Source organism: Protopterus annectens, chromosome 7.part0 (assembly GCF_019279795.1).
Source record: "Protopterus annectens isolate FY-2018-M chromosome 7.part0, PAN1.0, whole genome shotgun sequence".
Lineage (NCBI taxonomy): Eukaryota > Metazoa > Chordata > Ceratodontiformes > Protopteridae > Protopterus > Protopterus annectens.
This window is the reverse complement of record NC_056739.1, coordinates 1,223,316,903-1,223,341,919: the sequence shown is the minus strand read 5'-3', so window position 1 is coordinate 1,223,341,919 and position 25,017 is coordinate 1,223,316,903. Positions and strand designations below refer to the sequence as shown.

The 25,017-nt window shown below is 39.5% G+C and overlaps 1 protein-coding gene across 1 annotated transcript in view; it reads right to left on the bottom strand.

Annotated features, from left to right (window-relative positions):
- Nucleotides 1-25,017, bottom strand: part of LOC122806986 (cartilage intermediate layer protein) — a 200,119-nt gene that overhangs the window by 12,978 nt on the left and 162,124 nt on the right. Inside the window, exon 6 of the mRNA XM_044077852.1 lies at nt 12,674-12,782. Within this exon, the coding sequence (XP_043933787.1) occupies nt 12,674-12,782 (109 nt within the window). The remainder of the gene's footprint in view (nt 1-12,673; nt 12,783-25,017) is intronic.

Sequence of the window (25,017 nt, the reverse complement as noted above, 5' to 3'; positions counted from 1 at the left end):
CTACTGTATATGCACATAATAACTCAATAATAACACTAAATGTTTTTAATCTCGTAAATCCATCACTTCTAGACAGTCTACCAGTATATGTACTTGAAATAAAGAAAATTGTCCTGGCATAGAAGCTGGACATACAGTATGGCAGGGGATAAATACAAGCAATAGTGCTGTTACCCTTCTCTGCTTCCCAACCACCACTGATATCTTGATATCCTCAGGCCCATAATTAGAGATGACATGTCTAATCTTCAGTTCTCTAATACAGCGTCCAGTTTCAAAATGTAAAATAAATAAACCTGTCCATGATTATTATTATCATTCTTAATGACCTTTAAATGCAGACACTGTATGCTAATCATCTGCATTGCAAAAAAAAAAAAAAAAACACTTTCCCACGTGCCTTACAGCTAGCCTTATATTCCACCCTCTGAAAGATCCAGTGCTACATTATTCTAAAAGTTTAACAAATAGTATGAAAGGATGTTCTTCATATTGATTACTGGTGCAGTAGCCTTAGTTATATGTGTTATATCCTGCTAATGATACAATAGCCATCCAGCTTGCACAGCTAAACTGTCAAACAGCTTGAGCTGAGCTGACTAAAAGACAAGTTTGAGTGCAAAGCACTTTAGTGCTTTACTGCTGCCAGAGAGTACAGTCTGATGCCTTTGAGAATCAACGGTTGGCTTGTGCTTTCCCCTAGTTGGGCAGATAAGTTCCCTTTGGAGGAAAAAAACTTCCAATTTTCTAACTTTTTACTGATGTTTTATTATGTTCCTCTTCAGAAAAGTTATATTAAAGCTAGGTGTGTTCTGTTTTAATGGTTTGCCTTGAGACTGCAACATACTTTTAAATAGAGCACTCATTGTTTTTGTCATATTAAAAGTAGTATTATCTAACTAATAAAATATTTTCTGTGGAGAAACTGGGTTTATCTTAACATTGTGGGAGCTGCCATAGTATTTGAAATTGCTTTTAACTGTATTTTCCTGTCAAAAAAGTAACTTTTGTGAACTGGAAGTGTTACTGGCATTGTTGCTTCGTTTCCCCAGAATAGAGGCACCATTTTTTGCTTCACCATGGAACAGATTGCAGTCCCACGGTTGGTCCTTTTTCCAGCCACACAAAGAAAAGTTTAAGCAACAGCCTTTGCCGCCACAGCAGGCTAGCAATTTGCCTCAGTCACAGCTAGGTGACTCTATTGTGGGGATCTCTTGTACCTCAGAACACTCATCTTTTACTCTGGATCCCTCTGGTGTAGCACCTACAGCCAGTATGAACTGGGGGTTAGTCACTTCTTCTGTGGCTTTTGGGGTCCTCTCAGTGGGCAAGGGAGAACCACTCTTGTTGGTCCTGGGAGAAGGAACAGGGAAAGTTTTCCCTGTTGTGTCAGAATGCTGTGTCAATCCCTGGGGGAAGCAGCGGCTGCCATTAGTAACATGGTTGACCCCATTTTCCCTGTCAAAAAGAAACAGAAAACCACACATGTATCTATTGCTCCAAATTTCGTTGGATAGGAGTAGTTTACTGGGACTGGCTCAGGGTTTGATTCAGGCTAATGATCCATTTTGTAAAGTAGTGTCTGGTAAAAGAAAGAGGGATGCATCCTTTCCTGAAGAGATTCAAGATTCTGACTCTGAACAGGAATTTGCAAGGAAATATTCAGGGCTTTGAACTCAGGTTTCTGATTCAGACTCAGACTAGAGCTCACTTTCAAATTCTGTTTCTCTAAGACTATTGTTAAAATGTCCCAATGTTTTCAGAGGGAAAAAAACACTGAGGATTCTCAGTCCCTCCAAAAATATTTTGAGTTGTTACAGAAAGATTCCCCAGAACCTACACCCATTCCTCTTGCTCTGACTTCTTTAAAGGATATGTGTCTTACTGACTGCAATTTTCCTGCTAGTCAGCCAGCTGTCCCTAAAAATGCAGATATGATGTATAATGTTCCTCAGTCTTTTAAATATTTATATACTATTCCCAAACCTGACCCAGCAGCTATAGCCCTAGTTGATTCTTCTGCTGCTAAGCATTAAGTTAATTCCAATCCTACTCTTTCTAACAAGGATAGGGAAACTATTGACAGGTATGGGGAAAAAAGTGTATACATGGGCAACTTTGAATTTCAGAAATTTAAATGTTCAGGTTCATATGTTAAAGTTTATTCTGACACATTGTGACAGTATAAGAAATGTTTTATCTACACTTTCTTCTTATGAAGAAAAATCTACTTTAAATAATGCTTTAGGTTTTCCTATTGCACAGGTTATTATTCATTGTTTGCAGTGTGTGCATGACTCTGTTGATATTTCGTAAAGAGCTATGGCCACTTGTATGGTTTTAAGGAGGTTTGCTTGGCTGCATTCTCAGAACATCCCATACGATGTTAAAAATGAGATTTTAAATTCTACCTTGGATAGAGATATAGTGTTTGGCCTGCTACTGCAGAGGTGATCAAAACGTGTGATGATATGGGCAAGCTGATCTATAAGATTTTTTTAGCCCTCCTTTTCTGAATTGTGCAGGGGATTTTCTTTCTCATCATCCAATTTTGTCAAAAATAGAATAAACACTTTCAACAGAATTCAGGTAAATAGATGTTTAAGAAGTGGCAAGGAGGTTCCACAAAGAAGCCTCAAACCTTCCAAAACCAAGCACACTCCAACAAGTCTGAATAACTGTTCAAGAAACCTTGTGATTCCCTCCCACCCTGGCCCCTTTTCTCATCCAGAAAGTCTGAATCTTCATTTTTCTCTTTGGCAGCAGATTATTTCAGACAAATGGGTTCTGAATATCATTCATCAAGGTTACAAGTGGTAATGAGAGGAAATTCCTGCTTTCCAGGGAGTCATTCTTCAGCTAGCAGATCAGGATGTTTTGTTCTTCTTCACATGCTATCTGACAGAGTGATAGAACCAGTTCCTCCTTCCCAGAAGGGGAGGGGGTTTTATTGAAGGATTTTCCTAGTCTGAAAGAAAGAAAATGCTTGGAGATCAGTTCTGGATCTTTCTTTCCTAAATCTGTTTGTGATAGTGCCCAAAATCCAAATTATGTCACTTCACAGCTGTTGCCATTTCTTCCTCTTTCAAGTTGCATGGTAACACTAGACTTAAAAGATGATTATCCTCACATTCCTATTCATCCACACCATGTGTTTCTTAAGGCTTTGTGTGTTTGGATTGCATTATCAGTTTGCTGTCTTACACTTTGGACTATCCACTGCACCAAGAGTGTTGATAAAGCATCTAGCTCCAAATATATCTTATTGCAGGTTACAGAGTATCCACACTTACTTATCTTTGCAGACTCTTTTTCAGAATGCCAGGAATCTGTCTCTTGGGTGAGAGATCTGTTACACATGAACCTGCAAGTCAGACTGGGACAGAAATTCCCTTTAGTGGGGTGTTGGTATAATGGTTAAGGTGTTTACCTTACAGACACAAGGTGCAAGATTTGATTCTCATATGGAGTAATTGGCTAGGCTTAAATTGGCCCACAAGGGCAGTTAGCCTAGTACTAATCTATGAACCTATGAACAAACTAGGATTCCAAGAGAACATTCTGAATTCTTTCTTGACTTCCTCAAACAGGATTGTGTTTCTGGTATGTCAGCTAGACACCTTAGTTCAAATAACTTTTCTTCCACAGCAAAAAATAGATCTTTAATTACATCTACTTCTAAGGTTTTTCACTCAGACTTTGGTCACTGCGAGGGAATACCTCAGGATTTTGGGTATCATGGCATCTATGATTCTCATGATACCCCCAGCAAGATTCCACATGAGAAGGATATGGTGGTATCTGAAATGTCTTTGGTCCCAGCATCAACACCCTTTATCATTTAAGATCCCAGTACTGTGTTTTTTTTCAGAAGAGAAATCACTTGGTGGACGCAACAGATATCCTTACATCAAAGTCTCCCTTTCTTCTTCTCTGTTCCAAAGCAGTCAGTCACCACAGATGCTTCAGACTTTGCATGGGGAGCTGTTTTAGGAGAGATAAAAGTGCATGGGGTGTGAGATACTAAGGACAGATGCAAGCACATAAATTTTAAGGAGTTGCTTGCCCTGGTCAAGGTACACACTTCTCTGAACCATCTTTTGTCCCGTGACCTCTTCAAGTGTTAACAGACAATATCACAGTGATGTAATACATCAACAAGAAAGGGGTGACCAGGGCATATCCCCTTTGCAGACAAGCCATGTTAGCTTGGGATATAGCCGCAGAGCAGAATCTCACTCTACAGGCATCTTACATTCTGTCAGAGCAAAACTGTGTGACCAGGGCAGACCCTCCTGAATGGAAACTAGATATGGAGGTCTTCCAAGATTTGATCTGTCTGTGGGGAGTTCATCAAGTAGAACTTTTTGCCTCCTCTCTGAATAATCAACTGGCAAAATTCTGTTCCTGGACTCCATGCAATAAGGCCTGGAAGACATATGCCTTTTTTTTCCTTTGAACAGGAATGTTTCTGTATTTCTTACCAACCTTTCCACTAATATCCAAATTACTTATGAAGATTCAGAAGGAATACCCCTGGATTATTGTGGTGACTCCCTTCTGGCCCAGGCAACCATGGCTGTTTCCTTCTTTTGGAAATGGCTAGGAGCAATTACCACAAGCTTCTACACAGAATGGATCTACTTACAAAGGATAGGGGTGCTTGATACACCTAAAATCAATCATCTTCAATTGACTGCCTGGATGATAGAGTATTTCCTTTTAGGCACCTGACTTATGAGGATGTGCAGCAGGTTCTAATGGAGACAAGAAAGCCAGCTACTAGAAAATCATATATTAGCAAATGGAGAAAGGTTTTCTAGTTGGTGCCAACAACTTAACCAGCACCCATTCAGGGCTAGTTGCTTTCTTGTTTTACAATATTTGTGTGAGTTACTATCCTATGTCCTTTCTTATTCCTCTATCAGGGTTCATTTATCAGCCCATTTCAGCATGTCTGCCTATGGATCCTCCACTTTCAAGGCAGTCACATGTCAAAATGTTTTTGAAATGGGTTTTGCATTTGAGGGCAAGTAAACCGGTGCTTCCTCCCTGGGATCTTAATTTTGTGATAGTCAAACTAACACTTGCTTCATTTGAACCAGCTAATCTGGCTGACTTGAGGTTCTTAACATGGAAAACAATTTGATTGATTGATGGCTCTAACCACTACAAAAGGGCATCTGAGTTGCAAGCTCTTATGGTGAGTCAGCTCTACCTCGTTTTCCACAAGGACATGAGTTATTTGAGAATTAATCCTTCTTTTATGTCCAAAGTGGTATCCAAGTTTACTTTAAGCCAAACTTTCCATCTCCCCATTTTCTTTATAATCATCATCAGCCCCCTTTTTCCCATTTTTCTACATGGGGCCAGGGTATCGTGTTAACTGTCGCCAACTCTCTTGATTCAGTGCCACATTCCTGCCTTCATCAACAATCATGCCTGAATGGCACAGGTCTTCTTTCACACAATCCATCTACCTCTTTGCTGGACATCCTCGCTTCCTCTTACAATTTTCCTGTCTGCCCCAAATCTTCCTCACTGAATTGTCTTCTGCTTTTCTGCACGTGTCCAAACCACTGTAATCTATTTCTCTTTGATCTTTTCTGCAATTGGAGCTACTATGGCTTCTGCTGTTATGTCCTCATTTGTTTGTCTGTCCCACAGTGTGCATCCTACCACCCTTCTCAGGCACTTTATTTCCATCACCTCTAGCTTCTTCAACTGTTCTGCCTTTACTGCCCAGGTTTCTGTACCATACAGTTGTACTGGTCACATCACTGTCTTGTACACCTTACTTTTTAGCTTATTTGGTATTCTTCTATCATAGACTACACCTGACACTCTATGCCAATTGGCTGCAGCCCCTCTGATTCTAGCTTTGACCTCTTTATTCAAACTTCCCTTCTCCTCAACCACCCCTCCCAGATACTTGAAGCTGTCTACCTGCTCCACTATCTTCCCTTATATCTCAGTTTTCAGCTTCTTCTGAATTCCCCAATTTGCTGACATTACCACCATCTTATCTGTGGTTAGTTTCATCCCATGTGCCTTTCATTTTGTTTAACCCTTAATTGGGGATCTGGAGAAAGAGAGAGAAACCAGCCCCAGACTGACTGTGATCTCTGTGTGCTCTTAAGGGAAACTGTACTTTACTGTGTGTGTACTTGTCATGCTGCCTTTGTGTACATCCCTCACTGTTGCCAGTGGTGAGGATTGAGGCTCCTTGATTACTGGGCCAGTACAGGGGCATCACAGCTTCATTCCTATGAGATCCTTTCAGGCCGTCATTTCATTCTTCCACAGCCCCAAGCCATAGTGAACAATCATGCTTCCCAGATGGGCGGCATTATCTGGGAAGGACAGACCAAGGCACCTGGTCCCAACTGGAGGCCAATTTGCATATCAATGTTCTAGAGATGAGGACAGTGCTCTTAGCACTGCAAGCATTTCAAGATGCCCTTCCCCTAGGAACAGTGGCAATTCAGATGTACAACATGTTGGTAGTCTGGTACATCAACAAACAAGGAGGAACCAAATCTTATCCACTTTGTCAAGAAGCCCTCAGAGTTTGGTCATTTCTTCCTGCTGCTTTCTCATGGCAATGCATATTCTGGCGAGCTCCAATATGATAGCAGACAAGCTGAGCAGAACTATTGTTATGCCTTGCGAGTGATTTCTCAATCCTGTGGTGATGGAAAAGATATTCTGTCACTCTGGACAACCTTGCTGCAATCTATTTGTGGTCCCTCTGAATAAAAAGTGCAGCAGTTACTTTGGCCTGATCCCCCCCCCCCCCGGGAGAGTCACCAAGAGACAACTGGCCCCCCTGGTCTACTGTATGCCTTTCCCCCAACTCTACTGATATCTCAGTTTCTAAAGAAAGCCAAGAGGTCGAAGAACACAATAATCCTCATTGCCCCGTTCTGGCCTTGACAAGTTTAGTTTCCCTTCATTTGGCCTCACCTACTTTGTAAACCTTGGATTTTGGACCCAGCTCCAACTCTATTATGTCATCCAGACTGAATGGTTCATCCAAATCTCCAACATCTTAAGCTCACTGAGTAGCTCCTCCAATTCCCATGATTGCCAGGCATTCTTCACTTTCCTCTCCTGTCCATCAAATAATTTTGGCCCATCACAAACCTTCAACTAGGAAACTGTACCAGAGTAAATGGAAAACATTTGGTAGATGAGCTCTTAACAATGATCTGGACTCTTATTCAGTCCCTGTGCATAAACTATTGGGACTTTCTGCTGATCTTTATCAAACTATTTCTTCAGCTTGTACCATTCGGGTCCATCTAGCTGCGATGTCTAATTTCTATACTGGTTTTGATGATTCTTCACTTATGTCACGTAAACTTTGTAAAGCCTTTTTGAAGGGAATCCTAATGTTAAGACCTCTATTTAAAAAGCCATTGATCCATGGGATTTATTCCCAGTTCTTCAATCTCTTACTCTTTCCCCTTATGAACCATCAACTACATGTGACATAAAATTTCTATCTTGGAAAACTTTATTTTCAGTAGCTATCACTTCTGCAAAAAGAGTAGCTGAAATTCAAGGCTTATCCTGCAAACCCCCCTACGTAATATTATCCAAAGACAGGGTTTCCCACATGACTAATCCTTCCTTCTTGTCTAGGGTAGTTTCAGAATCCAATATCAATCAAACATTGCACCTACTGGTCTTTTTCCCTAATTTCTCCAATAAGGGAGAGTATTGTCTACATTTATTAGATGTTCATAGACAATTACATTTTTATCTTCACAGAACAAAGGATTTCAGAAAATCTGACCAACTATGTGTTGCCTTTTCCTCAGTTTCCTTAGGTAACCCAGTTTCCAAGGTTACCTTAGCTAAATGGCTCAGAGATTGTATCATGTTTATCTGTCATTCAAAGGGACTTCATCCTCTACACCCTGTGAAAGTCCACTCAACTAGAGCTGTAGCAGCTTCTGCAGTTTTTCATGCCATTTGTGCAGCAACCACATGGTCTTCTCGTCATACTTTTATCACTCATTACAAATTGGACCAGGTCTCTAAGGGATGTGCATCATTCGATAAGATAATACTTAGGAATATTCTTCCATGAGATCCCCCCAAGATTCAGGTAGCTAGGGACTCTGTCCCACAGTCAAGGATTACGTAAAGATTGACATCAGATAAAGAAGTTATGTCTTACCATAACATTCCAACTGTGTTGTCAACCTTCACTAATCCTTGACACCCCCCCCCCACTCCTTCCCCTGGCCTGGGACTCTTAGTGGATCGAATTTCTTTCCGAGACTAGCTTCATAATAGGGACACAGATCTAGTCTCTCTTTCGTTATTGCTATTTACTATCTGTCTGCCACTACTTTAGGCAAACTCCATCTCAGGTAATTTAGAGAGGAGCATTATGGTAGAGCCTAGCTTGAGAGTTTGGATAGTGAGGGCTGAAGTAAACGACAGAGTCGGTTCCAAGGCTCGGAATCGAGCCCACAGTTAAAGATTAGTGAAGATCAACAACACAGATGGAACATCATGACATAACTTCTTTTTCTTTTAAGCTGTTCCCATTAAGTCTGTGTTTGTGTGCATGGAAGTGCACATGTGATATATGAGATAATGCCAGAGTATTATTCCTATTGCACATTGTTATTTTAAGGACAGAATCACATTTCCCTCCACCTTATTAACATTTTTTCCCCAGTCTTCATATTTTATATAGTTGCACAAAATAATTTGTGTAATAAAAATAAAAACATGAACTTCATATCGTCATTCCACTCATTTTGGGAGCATAACATTATTGCTTTCATCTGTGTTAACATGTTTGTAGGCAACAATAGGATTCTTGTCGTTTTTGTGAGAAAGTGTGGAAGGTAAAGGATGTCTGAAGGAGAAGCATGGAAGGAAAAGTGATTATTTTTTAAAGCGTGTGTGTTACAGTCCTTGTTCCACAATCAGCAAACTGTCAATTTTAAGTGTTTCCATTTTTGTCTATGAACATGCTTCTGCATCAGAGAGAGAATGAAACATGTAGCATCATGGTTCTGTCCCTACACACACATTACTTTCCTGCACTGCAATGAGGCTTTATCAGCAGTGTGTGAAGTGTTATTTTATTGTGAATATTGTCTTGTAGAAACCTTGGGGGGGGGGGGGGGGTTGTTAGTTTATTTTTTTCTTTTTATATGCTGTGGCTTTATTTGACTACTACCTTTGTTCTGGTTTTATGGATTGTCTTCCACTGTTTGCTGTCTTACTATGCATTATTTTCCGTGGGTGGTGCTCATTATATAGACGATTATAAGCGGGTTGCCAATCATAACCAGCTTATTGTGTTTTCAAGACATGGATGCCAAGAAATTCACTGCAAGAGCAAATACAGTCCACACCTCTCATTATTGCTGTTATACCTCATTCTGCCTTTATAAAATAAGTTTTATTGATCTGTACTATTTGTTTTGTGTATATATTTTTGGACATGTATTTCTTAAAACAGTCTTTTTTTATAAACTATGTAGTTTTTTGACAGGGATTTGTTGTAAATGCTATTTGTTTTTTTTGATGTATTTATTTGTTTCTTTGACATTTTTAATTTAACTACTGCTTGCTGGCAGTCAGTTGATTGGGGTCACATTCCTGACTGCCTGTAGGATGGGCAAGAATTTCTTACAACCGCGAGTGAAAAGAAGAATTAAATGTGAGAAAATCTTCAGCTGAACAAGAAAAACATGACTGTGTTACAGCAAAGCATAAGAACTATGAGCCTGAATGGGATAACGCTGAACACACTAGTATTGCAGGTGTGATTAATGCTATAAGTGACTATGACTAGTGAGATGTGGTTTTAAACTACAAAATCCAATCTGAATCATCTAGCTTTAAATTATCTAAATGGATTTAATTTTTTCACTTCTCTTTTCAGGGCTATTTGTTGAAAGGTAATGTCAGGGGAAATGCGATCTGGAAGATAATAGTAGGCTAGTTAGCAATCACCACTTGGATAACTATTGCTGAGTCCATTGTAAATAGAACAATATTTCTTTTCAATACTGGCAACTTGCTTTGCTTTGATCTCTGCTACAACCTGTAATTCTGTAATTTTTTTTACATTCACTGAAGCAGGGGAATGGCATACAGTATTTTCAAGACAATCTACTCAGACGCTTCCTGAATGTTCTTTGGTAGTTTAAAATAGTTAACTATTTTTTAAAGCAGTTTTTAACAGCGCAAAGGGATGAAGTCTTTTCTAGACTGAACTCCCGCTTCATACTTTCGTCCACAATCAGTCAGGGTGACATAGATGTTACTTCATTAGTTTCCTTCTATTACGTATGCACTTTGTTAGTGCTAAAATGGCACCAAAACTGTTACTTTCCTTTTGCACTGACACTCTGACAGCCTTTGGAGAGCAGCAATAACACATGAAGCTACCTTTAGTTCAGGCTCAAACCTTTTAGTGCAAGTAAGACTGTGACAAATTCAGTAATGAGTCATTTGCATTATTTAATAGCTACCAGATGTCACCTGAATGATATTTTGAGATTAAACTTTGTATTTCCATTCAGTTTCTTGATGATATGCAGCATATAACTTTTTTATTTATAAAATTCATATTAGATGTCTCAGAAGATGAAAGGCTGTAAAACTGAACATCTTTTCAAGAAAACTGCAAAAAAGAGTTAAAATAATAATACCAATTCCTTTAGAATTGCCTTTTCTTTTTCCTTTTGTTGAATTTACCTATCTTCCTACATTTGAAGCTGGGTCTTTTTCCTGTGAAAATTAAAAATTAACAAATAGGCAGACTTTATCAACTGGGTGATTTTTACTACTTATGGTATTATAAGGCATAATCTTAGCCAGTGTGTTTGTGACTTGTAAACTGAGTACACAGTAGTAAAGATGTTTATCTGTACGCAATACTTTAACACATGTGAGGTCACCATATAATGTTCTCCTTTTCTTTGTACTAAAAATATGGATATTTGCATTCCTTAAAAAAAAAAAAAAAAAAATAATAATAATAATTTCTTTTGGCTTTTCCCAGTTAGGGGTCACTACAGCAGATCACCGCTCTGCACATTGATTGGCAGTGGAATTTGTATGGTGTTGAGTTCCCAGCTCAGTGCCCAACCTTCACCGAAGGTACAGACACACACACACACACACACACACACACACACACACACACACACACACACACAGCACGCACCTACCTGCCTGTCTTTTTAAAACATATTCAATCACAGGGAGGACATGCAGACTCTGCACAGTAGGCACTCGGCCGAAAATCATACTGGAGAACCTCTTGCTGTGAGGCAACAGCACTAACAGCTGCACCACTGTGGCCATCATTTGCATTCCTTATTTATGCCAATAAAGTGTCAGGTTAAAGCACTGATTGCCTGACTACACTGAGCATGGGAGGCACTGGCCAGCAGTACCATAGCAAGGGTAGGGTGAAGGGGCAATTGCCCTGGGTACAAAGTCTTAGCAGTGCAAGTGAGAGTCTATCTTGTCCAGTTACTTTTTTCTGTAAAGAAAAAGGCACTTGAGTTTGATGTTTTTTTTCAGTAAGGCAAAGATCTGAAGATGTATTTTGTGTGTGTGTGTTTGTGTGTATGTTGAAGGCTGGATGTGCTTTTTTTTGCCCTTCACTTGAAGAGCTGAGGGAGTGTACTGCAAGTTCATGGGACCGACATAGAATACTAATTGAGCCAGCTACATCTCTGCTGACTAGGAAGGGCTGACTCCCATCCACAGGAAGGGAGACATAGCTCTCAGTCTCAGTGCGAGAATTCTGACCAAAGCAAAATAAATAAATAAATAAAATAATAGGGTGAACAAAAGCCTAAAATCAGGGAAAATATTAAATATTACTCATAAACTTAGAAAAATGATAAAATACCTGGTTATGCATTAGCATGCATTTTTCTGAAGGATGTGAAGTCTGAAACTCAAATGTTTGCCATTATTTACTGACTTCAGTCCTCAATAACTTTCCAGAAAACCACATATCTAATGAGGAATAGACTAAAAATATGAGGCAAAAATTGCTACATTCTGTGAAATCTTGGACTGCTGAGAGGTATGAAGGGAGGAAGTAAAGTCTGCTGTTGTGCTGATGCCCAGCAGAGGCTGGGTTCTACTACAGCTGATACACTCAAGCATTATGGGCTGTAACATGCATATATTTGCCATGCACTGTATCCTGTAGCTGCGATTGAGAATGTGTAGAACTGCACATGCATAGGACCTGGGTCTGCAACTGTGCTCATCAGCTGCCATGGCATATGAATGTAGCATTATGGACAAAGCTCCCTGCAGCTACATGGATAACATCCTACTTTGATGTTTCATTCCCAGGAGGCAACGGGTAGGACTGAATGGGTGAAGGCTCTTCCTTCCTGATTTGTGCAACAGGGGAACAACTAAGCAATAAAGAAGGAAGGGAATAGCAGTTGCAGACATCTGGAAGAAAAATCACAACAAAAACAATTCTTTATGAGCAAGTCATAGTATAATACAGAATAAACAAATATAGCAAGTATTTCAAACGTATTGTAATACTTCTGGCTGACAGATATGTGTGCTATTACAACACCAAGATGACAAACTGGTACATATCCTTCATGTAAAGAATAAGGGGTAATAAATAGAGGTGATACTTTCTTACCATTGGTACTGTTCTGGAGTTGGTTTTCCCACTGCATCGCAGCAAAATGAAACAGCCTGTCCTTCTCTTCTAGCTTTAGTCTCAGGATTCTGAACAATGTATGGCTTCTCTGATCAAAATATAACATTTGCAAAATGAGAGGAACACACATTAATAAATATAAACATGTTTATTTATCTTACATATTAGAAATCTGAAATAATCAAAATAAAAATAAATATGTTAATCACTTGGGTGTTTTTAAATATTTTTGGCTTTTTTAATTTTGAACATATTAATCCTATAGCTATATATCCTGAAGAAGATTAAGGAAACTGTCAGTTTTGTCCAGAAAATGACTTAATAGGTTTATAAGTATGTACTAGGCTACTGACCACTGGGGCCTTTTTAAGCCTAGCCATGCATCTCAAATCTCTGGCAAGTTCTGGTACCCTTGAAAAGTGTAAGCAGGGACTTGAGTGATGAATCAGTTACAAACAGCAGCCTGAGAGATGATCCATTTATAGACTGCCTGTGTCCATTAGAGACATGGGTGCCAAACCAGGGATTTATTTCCTGATCCTTATTCAATTGTCCAACTTATACTTGAATTATGTTAGGGAGGAACTCTGCTTCATATGGATTGAGAGCTTGTTCCAGAAACTGGGTAGTCTCTGGGATAAATATCCAGCAGATCCTATTTACATCAGAGGCAAGGTTTAAGATTTTTACAACAGGTAATTCTGGTGCTGTTGGTTTTGCAGATATCCATGAGGTCCATCAGGGTGGGGTCCAACAATGCCTTTTATGCTAGACATAGATTTTTCCTCAACAGCCTGTAGGAGACAGAATACAGGGAAAGGGCTTTAAGGCAGTCTGCATAGGACATGTTACTTACACCCTGTATTTTTTTAGTGAGGAACCTCTTTGGATATTCCAGTTGTTGCTGGATATACCCTGTTTGGCACAAACCAAAGGTGGCATTGTACTCAATGGTATATCTGACGAATGCTGAATATAGTGGAACAATGATCTCCTTGGACCTAGATGCCATACCCTTGTTTATAAATTGCACAACGTAGAATGATTTCCTCAATACTGCAAACAGGTGATGGTCAGAGGCTAGATTACTGTCTACGTCTGTCCCCAAGTCACTGACTACTGGGTCAGCTCTCAGGTGTCTGTTGTCAATACGATAGTTACCAGGGGTGGATAACTTCCTGAAGGATAGTATTATGCATTTCTTGGCATTTAGTTTTAGTCCATGGCTCTGACACAAGCTGTTTGTGTCAGCCCTTCCTGGAGAACATTAGTGTTGGTGGGGGATTCTACGACCACTCCAAATTTAAAATCATCTGCAAATTTGGTCAGCCAGAGACCCTTGTCATTAGTCTTAACTTCAGAGGAATAAATGCCAAAAAGGAGTGGTCCCAGGACTAATCCCTAAGGGATTGTGCTTGTGTGCGGACTGCAGACTCCATATTTCTAACTTCCTGGGTCCTATCTGTGATATTCTAAGAAACAAATCTCTTTCTCTGCATGTGTGTGTGTGTCTATGTGTGTGTAATATGTATATATGTGTGTATGTGTATATATATATATATATATATATATATATATATATATATATATATATATATGGGTTCCGTTCAGAAGCTCGAAATACTGAAATCTCGAATTTCAGTATTTTGAGCCCTAGAAGCTGAATCCACATAATAGCGAAAGTTTAGAAGCACGAAATTCAAAACCTCGAATACTGGAGGTTTTGAATTTCGCACTTCTAAAGTTTTGCTATGGTCATGTATTCAGGTAAGTGTGTGTGTATGTTAAGGGGTTAGGGTAGGAGCTGTGGTGTGTGTCAGTGTGTTTTTTTGCTGTGATGTTTGTATGCAAAGAAAAAGTAGCTTGTGTGGTGGTATTTTGTGTGTGTTCGTATGTAGTGCGACCTCGGAGTGAGAATATTTTAGTAGGGGGGGTGTTGGGGGTACAGGGTGGCTTTCCCCCCTGCTTTCATGTAGTAGAGTGATTGTGTGTGTGTGTGTGTGTGTGTGTGTGTGTGTGTGTGTGTGTGTGTGTGTGTGTGTGTGTGTTTGTGTGTGTGTGTCTAGTAAAAAAGCGTAATTCAAAATTTCTGGTATTTGAGGTTTGGAATTTCGTGGTTTTTAGTTTTCGTTGTTTTGTGGATTCCACTTCTTGGGCTCGAGATACTGAAATTCGAGATTTCAGTATTTCGAGCTTCTGAAGTGAATCCATATAGATATATATATATATATATATATATATATATATATATATATATAATATTCAGGTGTAGGCAGTGAAGGGGTTGCCTATGACTGGAATGGTTACATTATCATTTTGCTTCTGGGAGCCATTCTTCTGAGAATAAACCCCAACATTATGTTTGCTGCTGCCACTGTCCTCTTATTTTGCTCCTGGTAATCCAGTCCAGATGTCTTCAACACTCTAGATCCTTTTCCTGCCCTGTTGTCATCACTTCCTATTCCCACAGTCAATGGCTTCCTGTTGAAATGTTGAGACTCATAATAATGAGTCCTGAAAGCCCCCCCCCCCAAAAAAAAAAGACTGAAACTATAGAAGAGGGAACATAAAACATTTATTTTCCCTTTTAAACTTTTTTTTTTCAGAGGGCACCTGCCACACCCTGACATTGGCAGCAAGCTTTCTGTCCTCCCATACTTATGTGTACATACTCTGAGATTGCCAGTTCTGAAACAAAAGAATATTCTGAGAAAAGGCAGTCTCGGACTTAATATATATAAGTCCAATTTCTGGTCATTCAGTCTCCTCATTTTGGGACTTGGCATTGTGAGTTTTAAATGGTTACCCATTTCATAGCTCTCAACCTCTTAGCACAAAAAATAATGGGGGGACCAAATCTTAAAAATAGGGACACCTTTTAAATACTTCTCTTATAAACTTAGAAAATTGCTGGAATAAAATGTCTTGTGTTACCACACATTTCCTGAAGGATATGAAGTCTGAAATTCAAATGACTGTCATTATTTAGTGAATTCATTCCTCACTGATTTGCTATAAATATCCAGAAAATCACAAATTGTATTAGGAACAGATCAAAAATATGAGAAAAAAATCTGGTCATTCTGTGAAAATCTACACAATTGAGAGGTATGACCCATTTGGCACATCAGAAAGTGGTTGATGTGGCCTAAGTGCAGTACTTGGTGCTAATTTGCATTGTACCTCAAACTCCACATTTCTCTGCACTTGTTTCTAAATCCTTTGCTAGGCTGATCTTCTTATCTTTCACTGCTGAACCTTCATTTGTGTCATTCACAGAGGTTGATCCTTTTCTCACTTTCCTCATGTATTTCTGAAAGGAACACAGTAAAGAGTATTGGACCCAGGACAGATCACTGTAGTATTCCAGTAGTTATTATCTTAATTTCTGACCTTGTCAATCTCACCACAGCCTTCTGTGTCCTATCATTCAACCAAGCAGTTTGTCTAGTTCCTCAGCCTTGGGCCTCCCTCAGTACCTCTAGTTTTCCTATCAGCCTCAGGAGTGGGGATATTAAAGGCCTTTCTGAAGTATGATGCTGCTCTCATGTCAAACTCACATGTAGCCAAGGTATGACTGTTAGCTCCTTCTGGCCAAGAATTGATATTGGTTGCACTTCATGAAATTGCTTTCTTTAGAAATGCTACCAACATTATACGATCATTGGAGGTTACTAGGCTATTGGCCCTGAGGCCCTTATAAGCCTAGCCAAGAGTTTAGCCCATGTTTAGACAAGTCAGCACCCGATGCCCCTGTCCAGTAGGGACATGGATGGAATCCCAGGGGTATATTTTCTGTTTCCCATCCAGTTATCTAGGTTGCGCTTAAAAAGGGGTAAAGAGGTACTCTGCTTGATGTGGAGGGGGAGTCTATTCCACAGATGGATGAGTCTCTGGGACACAAATCTGTCCCGCCATCAAGTCCTGTTGATGTCACAGACCAAGCTGAGGCCGTGCATGCAGGTTACTCGAGTGGAGCTTGACTTGTGGATATGCAGCAGTCCCATCAAGGAGGGTTCCGTGATCGCCAGTCAGAGGTCACCTCTGAGGAGTCTGTATAAAACTGAGAAGAGGGACAGGGATTTTTGCCTATCTGTGTATGGTAGATGTTTGAGGCCCTGGATTCTCCTGGTGAGGAACCTCTGTGGTCTCTCCAGCTGCTGCATGCGCTTTGTGAGGTACATGCCAAAAAGGGCATTGTACTCAATAATGGGCCTTATAAGGGAAGAATACAGGGATGTTATGACCTCCTTGTCCCTGGATGAGATACCCTTACTTATGAGGTGGGCCATGTAGGAGCCTTTCCGTACAATGAAAGCACCATGGTGGTCAAACGTCAGGTTGCTATCAACCTGGGTGCTCAAATCCCTCACAACTGATTGCATGCTTAGGATGTTGTTATTAATGTGATAATTTGTGGGGACATCACTCTCCCCAAAGAGGATGATGATGATGCATATTTTGGTATTCAGTTTGAGGACATGTTTTTGACACCAGTCATTTGTCTGAGTGAAACCCTCTTGGAGGATGTCCACAACATTAGGGGAATTGATGACAGCACCCACCTTGCAGTCATCTGCAGACTTGGTCAGCCATAGCACACTGGTTTTGGCCTGCACTTCAGAAAAGTATATCCCAAATAACAGAAGCCCCAAGACAGAATCCTGGGGTATGCCGCTTGTTATGGGTCTACTGCTTGAGGTGGCTTCCTCTGTTTTGACTAGGTGGGTTCTATCAGTGAGTCAGTTTGCTACCCATCTGGTAGCATACAGATTGATGCCTAGTTGAGAGAGTTTATCTATTTCTGCTCGAGTGGGGAATAGTGTTGAAGGCTTTGGCCAGGTCAGGGTAGGAGGTGTGCACTGTCTTCCCCTCGTCCATTGCTTTGGTGACTGTCTCAAAGAAGTTGATCAAATTTAACAGACAAGACCTCCCCTTGATGAAGCCAAACTGTGTGGGATTAAGTGTTTGGAGGTTACCAATGTCCTTGTTAATGGGGTCCATGATAATCTGTTCCATGGCCTTGCAGATCAGGCTAGTTAAGCTGATGGGTCTATAATTTTCTGGATAGTTGGATGCTCCACTTTTGTGCAAAGGGATGACAGTGGCTGTCCGCCACTCAGCTGGAACAAAGATGGTACTCAGGCTTTGGTTGAATATGGTGCCTAATGGTGACGCAAGTTCCTGGCTGAGTTTGTGTAGGATGCAGCCTGGGATGTTATCTGGTCCCATGCAGGCTGTATTTTTTGCCTATGAGACAGCAGTGATGACCTGTTCCCCTGTATATAAGGGGAGGGAGGCAGGTAGTGGGGATGTCCTGATTTACTGATGGAGAGTACAGAGGGGTGAAGTTTTCACTGAATCTGTCAGCCAGCAAGTTTTCTATATCTATGACATTCCACTCAGGATTCTTTCTTTCTCTATAGGACTTTGCGTGATGCTGTTGTTAAGCTGTCAGCCTGTAGTTTCCTTTATATTTTTGCTCCTTCACTTGTACAAGGGTACTGCAATTGCTGATTTACAGTCCTCTGATATTTCTGCACTACTCAGTGATTGTAGAATATCTCTATCAATTCACGAGGATATTCAATACACTGGACAGATTTCTCAAGACTCTGAGAGGCAGACCATTTAGTTCTTGTGCTTTACTATCCATAAGAGCTGCCAGTTTCCTTTGAATCTTCTCTCTTTCTTCCTCTCTCTCTCTGCCCTGGTGATTGTCGTCTATTCTCCCCATTCTGCACTGACTCTGTCACAGCATGGCACTGTTCCCGGTATTCCTTTTGTGACACTTGAAGCAAAGTATTCCTCCAGTAACTTTTTCAAGTCATCTGTGATCTCCCATCCATCCTTCCTCGGTTTGCACAGTTCTATCCTATACTTTTGTTTTTCTGTAAGATATTTAAAAAAGCCCTTGACTTCCTTGATCCCTTATGCTAAATCTGTTTCACCTTTTCCTGTGCTGACCTTACCAGCTTTGTTGCCTTTTAACTAGCTTCCTTGTACTTTCTGTCTTACAGCTCCCTACCCCCTGCTGTCTACCTATGTAATCCTTCTCATTTGCTCTAAGTACTTTCCTCACAATGGCCTTTTCTCTTTTGCCTTTTTGCCCCTTCTTCACAACTTTGTCCATGTGCACTCCATTCATGACCTAATCCCAAGGCTTGTTTAATCTGTCAGTTTGCTCCCACTCACCTAATGGCTTCCTATTGACATGTTGGCACTTGTACAGTTGTACAGTTGGCACAGTGCCAATGCACTAAAAAGACCACAAATGCAGAAGAAGCGTGAATCTCAAACAATGCTCTTCTCTTTTAAACCTGTTTTTTTTTTTTTGCAAGGGGAAGGTCCTACTGCAACTCTGATATGGGAGGCAAGCCCTCCATCCCCCCAAACTTATAACTTATATATACCGACTCTGGGATTGCCATACCTCAGGGAAAAGGGAATATTCTGAGAACTGGCCATCACAGGATTGGTATTTGCAAGTTTCTTTTTTCAGCCAATCAGTCTCCATATTTTGGGACTCACTGAAGTGACATTTCAAATGGTTAACCACCTAACTCATCCTTGAGTACCTCCACAAGCACAACATAATCCTCTATTATAAAATACTATAGTATCCTCTTTATCTTTAACATTTTTTCCTTCTTAGCTTCTTCTAAACCATACAGTACCACAATCATTTCTGGCTAATGACACTTTAACCAGGGCATCTATGACACCCTCCCTCCATTGGTTAGGATCATATTCAGAATTCTATAATTTCTAGTACAATACTGCATCAATTGGCTGAACCTTTTTTGGTGCAGGACCTTAGTCAATTGCTGCTCCCTCTCTACTTTGGAGATCAGAATCTCCCAGTTTACTGCTTGCAGGTTAAAATCCCACAAAAGTATTACCTTGCTTTTCCTATCCCACTGCTTTGTTTTCTCAACATGTATCTCATTCTCCTTTCTTTTTATGTCTTGTGGGTGATGCACTGTTGCCAGTCATCAGGTCCCCCCTTTAATCTCCCTACTATGGCACTTAAGCTAGCTTTTAACCCTGGCTACATCCTTACCCTGTTCCTGGTTTGGTGTTCTTACTCCTCTCTGCCTCACATCTAATGCATTCCTTTATGTAGGTTGATAATCCACCCAATCTTTCCATTCTCTTTGGAACCTGAACAATTTTCACCAATGTACTGCAGTGCTGTACCCCCCCCCCCGTCATTGGTAAGCAATGTCCAACCTCCTCTCCTACATCACAGATTGCAACTTCCACATCTTCCTACTCAAACATCATGCAGAGCAGACTAAGCCTGCTCAGTTATGATACAGGTCACCAAGTGTTTGTTCCTCTGATAGCTTTTGCATCTCTTTTGCCTTCTATCTGCTGCTAAACACGCACCCACTTTTCTGCTACTGTTACGCTACTTCATCCTTCTTCTTAGTTTAAAGGGACAGTCATGTAGATATAACTTTCTTACCCAGCACTAAGCACTGCTGTCCTTTCTGGTTGGAGAAGAAACATATCCCTTGCACTGAACTGGTCTTTCAGACAGGTCATCCCCACCCCACATACCCCTACCATTCTTAAGCCTTTCTCCCATGCCCACTGCTGGAGACAGTTATACTCATAAATCCTCTCTTTCTTCTTTGTGATGGTTGCTGGTAACACTCCTGTGAATGCTGTCTTCAAACCTCCTGGATTTCCCAGGTACCCCTCTGGAGCCAGTTGCTGCCAGCTCAGCTGTCTCTTCTGACAGATAATTGATGCTGCTTGATGCACCACAACATAAACTCACCCTTCACTGTCATGGATCACGTTCATAAGTCCTTCCTACAATTTACTGAGTCTAAGTGCAATGACCAGTTTGAATGAAATCTAGCTTCTCCTCTCTTACTTGTTTGAACTCTTTTTTTGTTTGTTGAATCTCCTATGGGATAGAGTCTCCAATCAACAAAACGCACCCCCCCCATTCAATTTCCTCTCCTTTGCTTCTTGCCAGTTGCCACAACCACTCCTAACTGTAGCACTTGTACCTTCATTTCTAACATTATCAGTCTTTCTCTCTCTTTCTGTGTTGGTTGTTCACCCCCTCTGTAGTGTATGCAATCTCTTTTCCATCCCGCCTGTCCTCTTCCTACAAGCCCTCTCCACTGTTGTATCTCTTTTGTCCTCAGCTTCTCCCATTTGACAGTGTCACTATTTGATCATGACCTCCTGGTCATCTTGCAGTTTTGTTTCCTATTTGGCCACCTCTGTCTGTATTGCCTCCTTGTGTCTTGTTGTTATACTTTACATCTCTCCTTCCAACCTAGTTTCTTCTTCTTGTCCTCTCTTTCATAGCTGCATCTCACACTTTCTCCTTTTACCTTACTCAGAGCCATCCCACTTGCCTGTACTCTTGTGAAAACCTCTGCCTACATATATACTCTCTGCCTGTCTCCAATCTTGCTTTTCCTACCCCATTCTCTTCACAGGACCCCTGTTACTACCACATCACTATTCCCACTCTGTCCTTCCATACTACACTAACAATAACTTTGTAGCTCTTACATTTTACTATGACACTTCTCCATTCTCATGCAGATCCCTTATCCTCTCTAGTCCCCAGGCTCTCTGAGCAAACTGTTGTCCATATCATTAGAACTATACAACCCCCCCCCCCAACTCTTCTTGTCAAATCTGTGATACTCCTTAGGTTCATAGGTAGTGCAAGCTTAGAGCTGAAGATCCAGTGAGAAACCACATCACCTTTATAATGACAAGGATAGACTAGTTCCCTTTGTATTGGAAATTATTAGAATTAATGACACCATCCAGTTGTGTAGGTTGGTTTTAAGCATTTCTAAGGAGGTATTCTGCATGTTGTGTAAGAAATATGTCATACCATGGAGGTGTATATCTTTGGAACTGGTGTTAGTTGAGTTGTTTGACATAGGTTCATAGGTGTGTACTAGGCCTTTGCAAGCCTAGCCCATAGAAGTGCCCTGGCATCATGAAACATATGAAATTGAAGTAGGTCAAAATGTAAAAGGTGTTTCGTATCATGAAATACCAGGCAAAGACGGCTTTTCAGGAACCTGTAAGCACAGCTGGCTTTAGCAACTGTGAGATTCATTTTGGAGTATACACCCCACCCAACTTGACCCCCTCACTTACTACCACAACCCTCTCAATATGATCCCTGGGTTTAAGAGTATTTTAGATTAGGGATCAAAAATATATATTACTGCATATTAAAATAAAACAAAATGTTTATTTACTAGCTTATATTTTTTTATAAGACATGTTAAAACAGACAAACTATTGGACTCCTGGAATACCCACAGATCCATCATCTCCTGTAATTCCTCTGTCAGGATGTACTTAACTCACTCAGCCACATGTTAAGAGGCCTATTTGAGGGGCTACTGAGGCCCTGTGTCTACATAGTGCTTCATCAGGTGGATGCAGCCTGACTTACATGTAAATGTGTTCCCAAACTCCTGCAGTACTGCCCAGATAGCCTAAACCTGGCTAGGTTGATAGCTGTACACTTCCTCCTTGCCTCCCCCTTCTTTCATTTTTCTCTTTTTTGTCTCCTTCTTTTACCTTCTTCCTGTCATTTTACTCATTCCTTACTCTGTTTCACATCTCATGCTAACAATAATTCAAACTATAAATGCTTTGTTCTTTGTATCTCATTTTCCACTATAGAAACATTATACCTTTTGATGCTATGACAGTGCACACTCTTATTGATTTTGCCAACTAAATTCTTGTATCCTTCTACTTATGATTCTGTTCATTTATACTAGATTTATTTCTGACTTATACTGCTCTGCATGCTTGCCCTTACTTTACCACTGTTGAATTATCCCATCCATTATTGATTACATTTTATTGTTTCTTTGTCTGTATTTCCACCAAGCTGTGCATGAAAATGCTCTAGGTAGATCAGTGTCCTACTTTGGTTCATATTCTTTAAAAATTTAAATGAAGAACTGATCTTTGTAAGTTAAGTTCTCTACCTACTTCAGCATATTATCAGAGAATATCAAGCAGACAATGCTACTCTGAAGGAAGCTCATTTTGAAACATAAAACATAGTAAAATCTTATGAGCTGTCACAGTATCCAGCTCTTACCTCCCATGTCCAATGCCATTGGATGCCAGGAAGTGATGAGAGTCAGTGGGGCTATGTTTAATGATTATGAAAAGACTGGGGGGGGGGCTAAAAAGAGAGCAAAATATTTCTAAATTCCATTATGCATTCTAATGTCATTTTAACCCTTTCTTCCTACATGAAAGGTTGGAGTTCCTTACCCAGTTAATTTTCATTCCTTGTTAAAGTCAATCTGTTTCCAGAAAGCCATGTAAAACTGTTAAGCTTCCTCAAAATGCTCAGCAATGACAACAGTGATAATTTCAGGCCTCTCCTCAGAAAAAGTGCTGTTGAGGGGGCGTGGCCAAGGATGAACACAGGATAGCAGCAGATTTCTTCAGCTCCACCAATTTCATTACACTGACAGGAATTAATTACTTAAAAATTATTTTTTGAAGTAATTTTCTTTCTAAATATGTTTGTTTTATATAGTTCTTGAACTATATCTAAAAAAGAAAGGAAATCTTAACAATATTCCTGTCAGAAATCACTTTGGAAATTTTCCTGTCAGTTTATCAGTCTGAAATGAGTTCCAGTAAGACAAATTCTCAAGACTCCAGCATCAAGAAAGAACTTCAGTCTCTGATAATTATAATCCAGCAACTTACTGCTAAGATGGATAAAATGGATACTAAAATAGACACCTTCATAGAAAAAACTACAAAACAAATAGACTTGTTACATATAGACCTGCAACAACAGAAGATCCAGATGACAGGCATAGAAGAAGCTGTGAATGACATGGAAAATAGAATACAAGAAGAGGAAATCAACATTGAGTTTCTGCTGAAACAAAATACACATTTACAAACAAAGCTGGATGACCTGGAAAATAGATCTAGGCGCAATAACATTAGGATTTTTGGACTGTCAGAAAATATTGAAGGTAACAATATTACTTCTTTTTTAACAACATGGCTCCCTAAAACTTTAGACTTACCAGAAGCATTCTCTTTTGGTATCGAAAGAGCACATAGATCTAGAGCTTATACTAACTCTAACAAAAACTATCCTAGATCAGTTATAGTTAGATTTCTATCATCTTTTGATAAAGAGATGGTTCTTAAATCTGCTTGGGCTAAAGCTCCTGTTAAGATTAATGAGACAACTGTGCGTTTTGACAATGTCTATTCTTCCATGGTAATAGCTAAAAGAAAAGTTTTTCTGCCACTAATAAGGGAGCTTAAAAAAGCACAGTTTAAAACATATCTTCTGTTTCCTGCCAAGCTTAAAATCTTCCTTCCTGATGGTCCTAAAATTTTCGATGACTTAGACTCTGCCTTACTGTTTATCAAAAAAAATAAGATTTTGGATAAAATAGAAGAAATGGAATGGGCTAGTACTTCATTAAAGAGACTGGCAACTGAAACTTCGTGGAAGACTTCAGAGAAGAAGAAGAGACTAAAAAACAAATGATCTGTTCTATGTTTTTTTTCCTCTCATCATTTTATTTCATTATTAATCGTTTTAAATATAGTTCCTGCATTTCCAAGAAGCAACAAATATTTTGAAAAAGATTTAATCAAAGTTATTGTCTGTGTGCAAAGAAATGTTTTGTTTCATAACTAGTCAAAATATCTGGAGATTTAATGGCAAGTTGTGATTCAACTTGTTTCTCTTTCTGAAAAGGAGAAGTAAGGTCAGTAATTTGTTACATTTTTTTCTTTCTTTGTTTATTTTTTTTCTTCTCCTTTTCTTCTTTTCTTTGTTTAAAAAATGACATTCTATTTAGATTATGTAGTGGGTAAAGGGTGGGGGAGGGCAGGGAGAGAAGAGTAATGAAAATATGATTAATAGAATAACATATTTATTCCTTGTAAAAAGTTTATATGTTCTTCAAATGCTATTCCTAATTATACTTTCTTGATTACACTGCTTATGCTTGTTTGTAAATAATCTGTCATGCTTTAACTAATAATAATTAGAAATAAATAATAGTAAATAATATGTTTTATTTTTAACTCTATTAATATAAACAGTAAGTAATATTCCATTGTATATACTTCTTATAGCTTTCTCTTATATTTTTTTTATTTCTGCCTTACACCCTTTTACTTTCTACTCTCTTTTTCTTTTCTTTATTAATATATAGAAATGCTTTTGATCATATAGACACAGTAAATAATAAGATTTGCATAAAAATTGAGTTGGGACAAAAATATTGAGTTTTATTACTTATTAATAATTT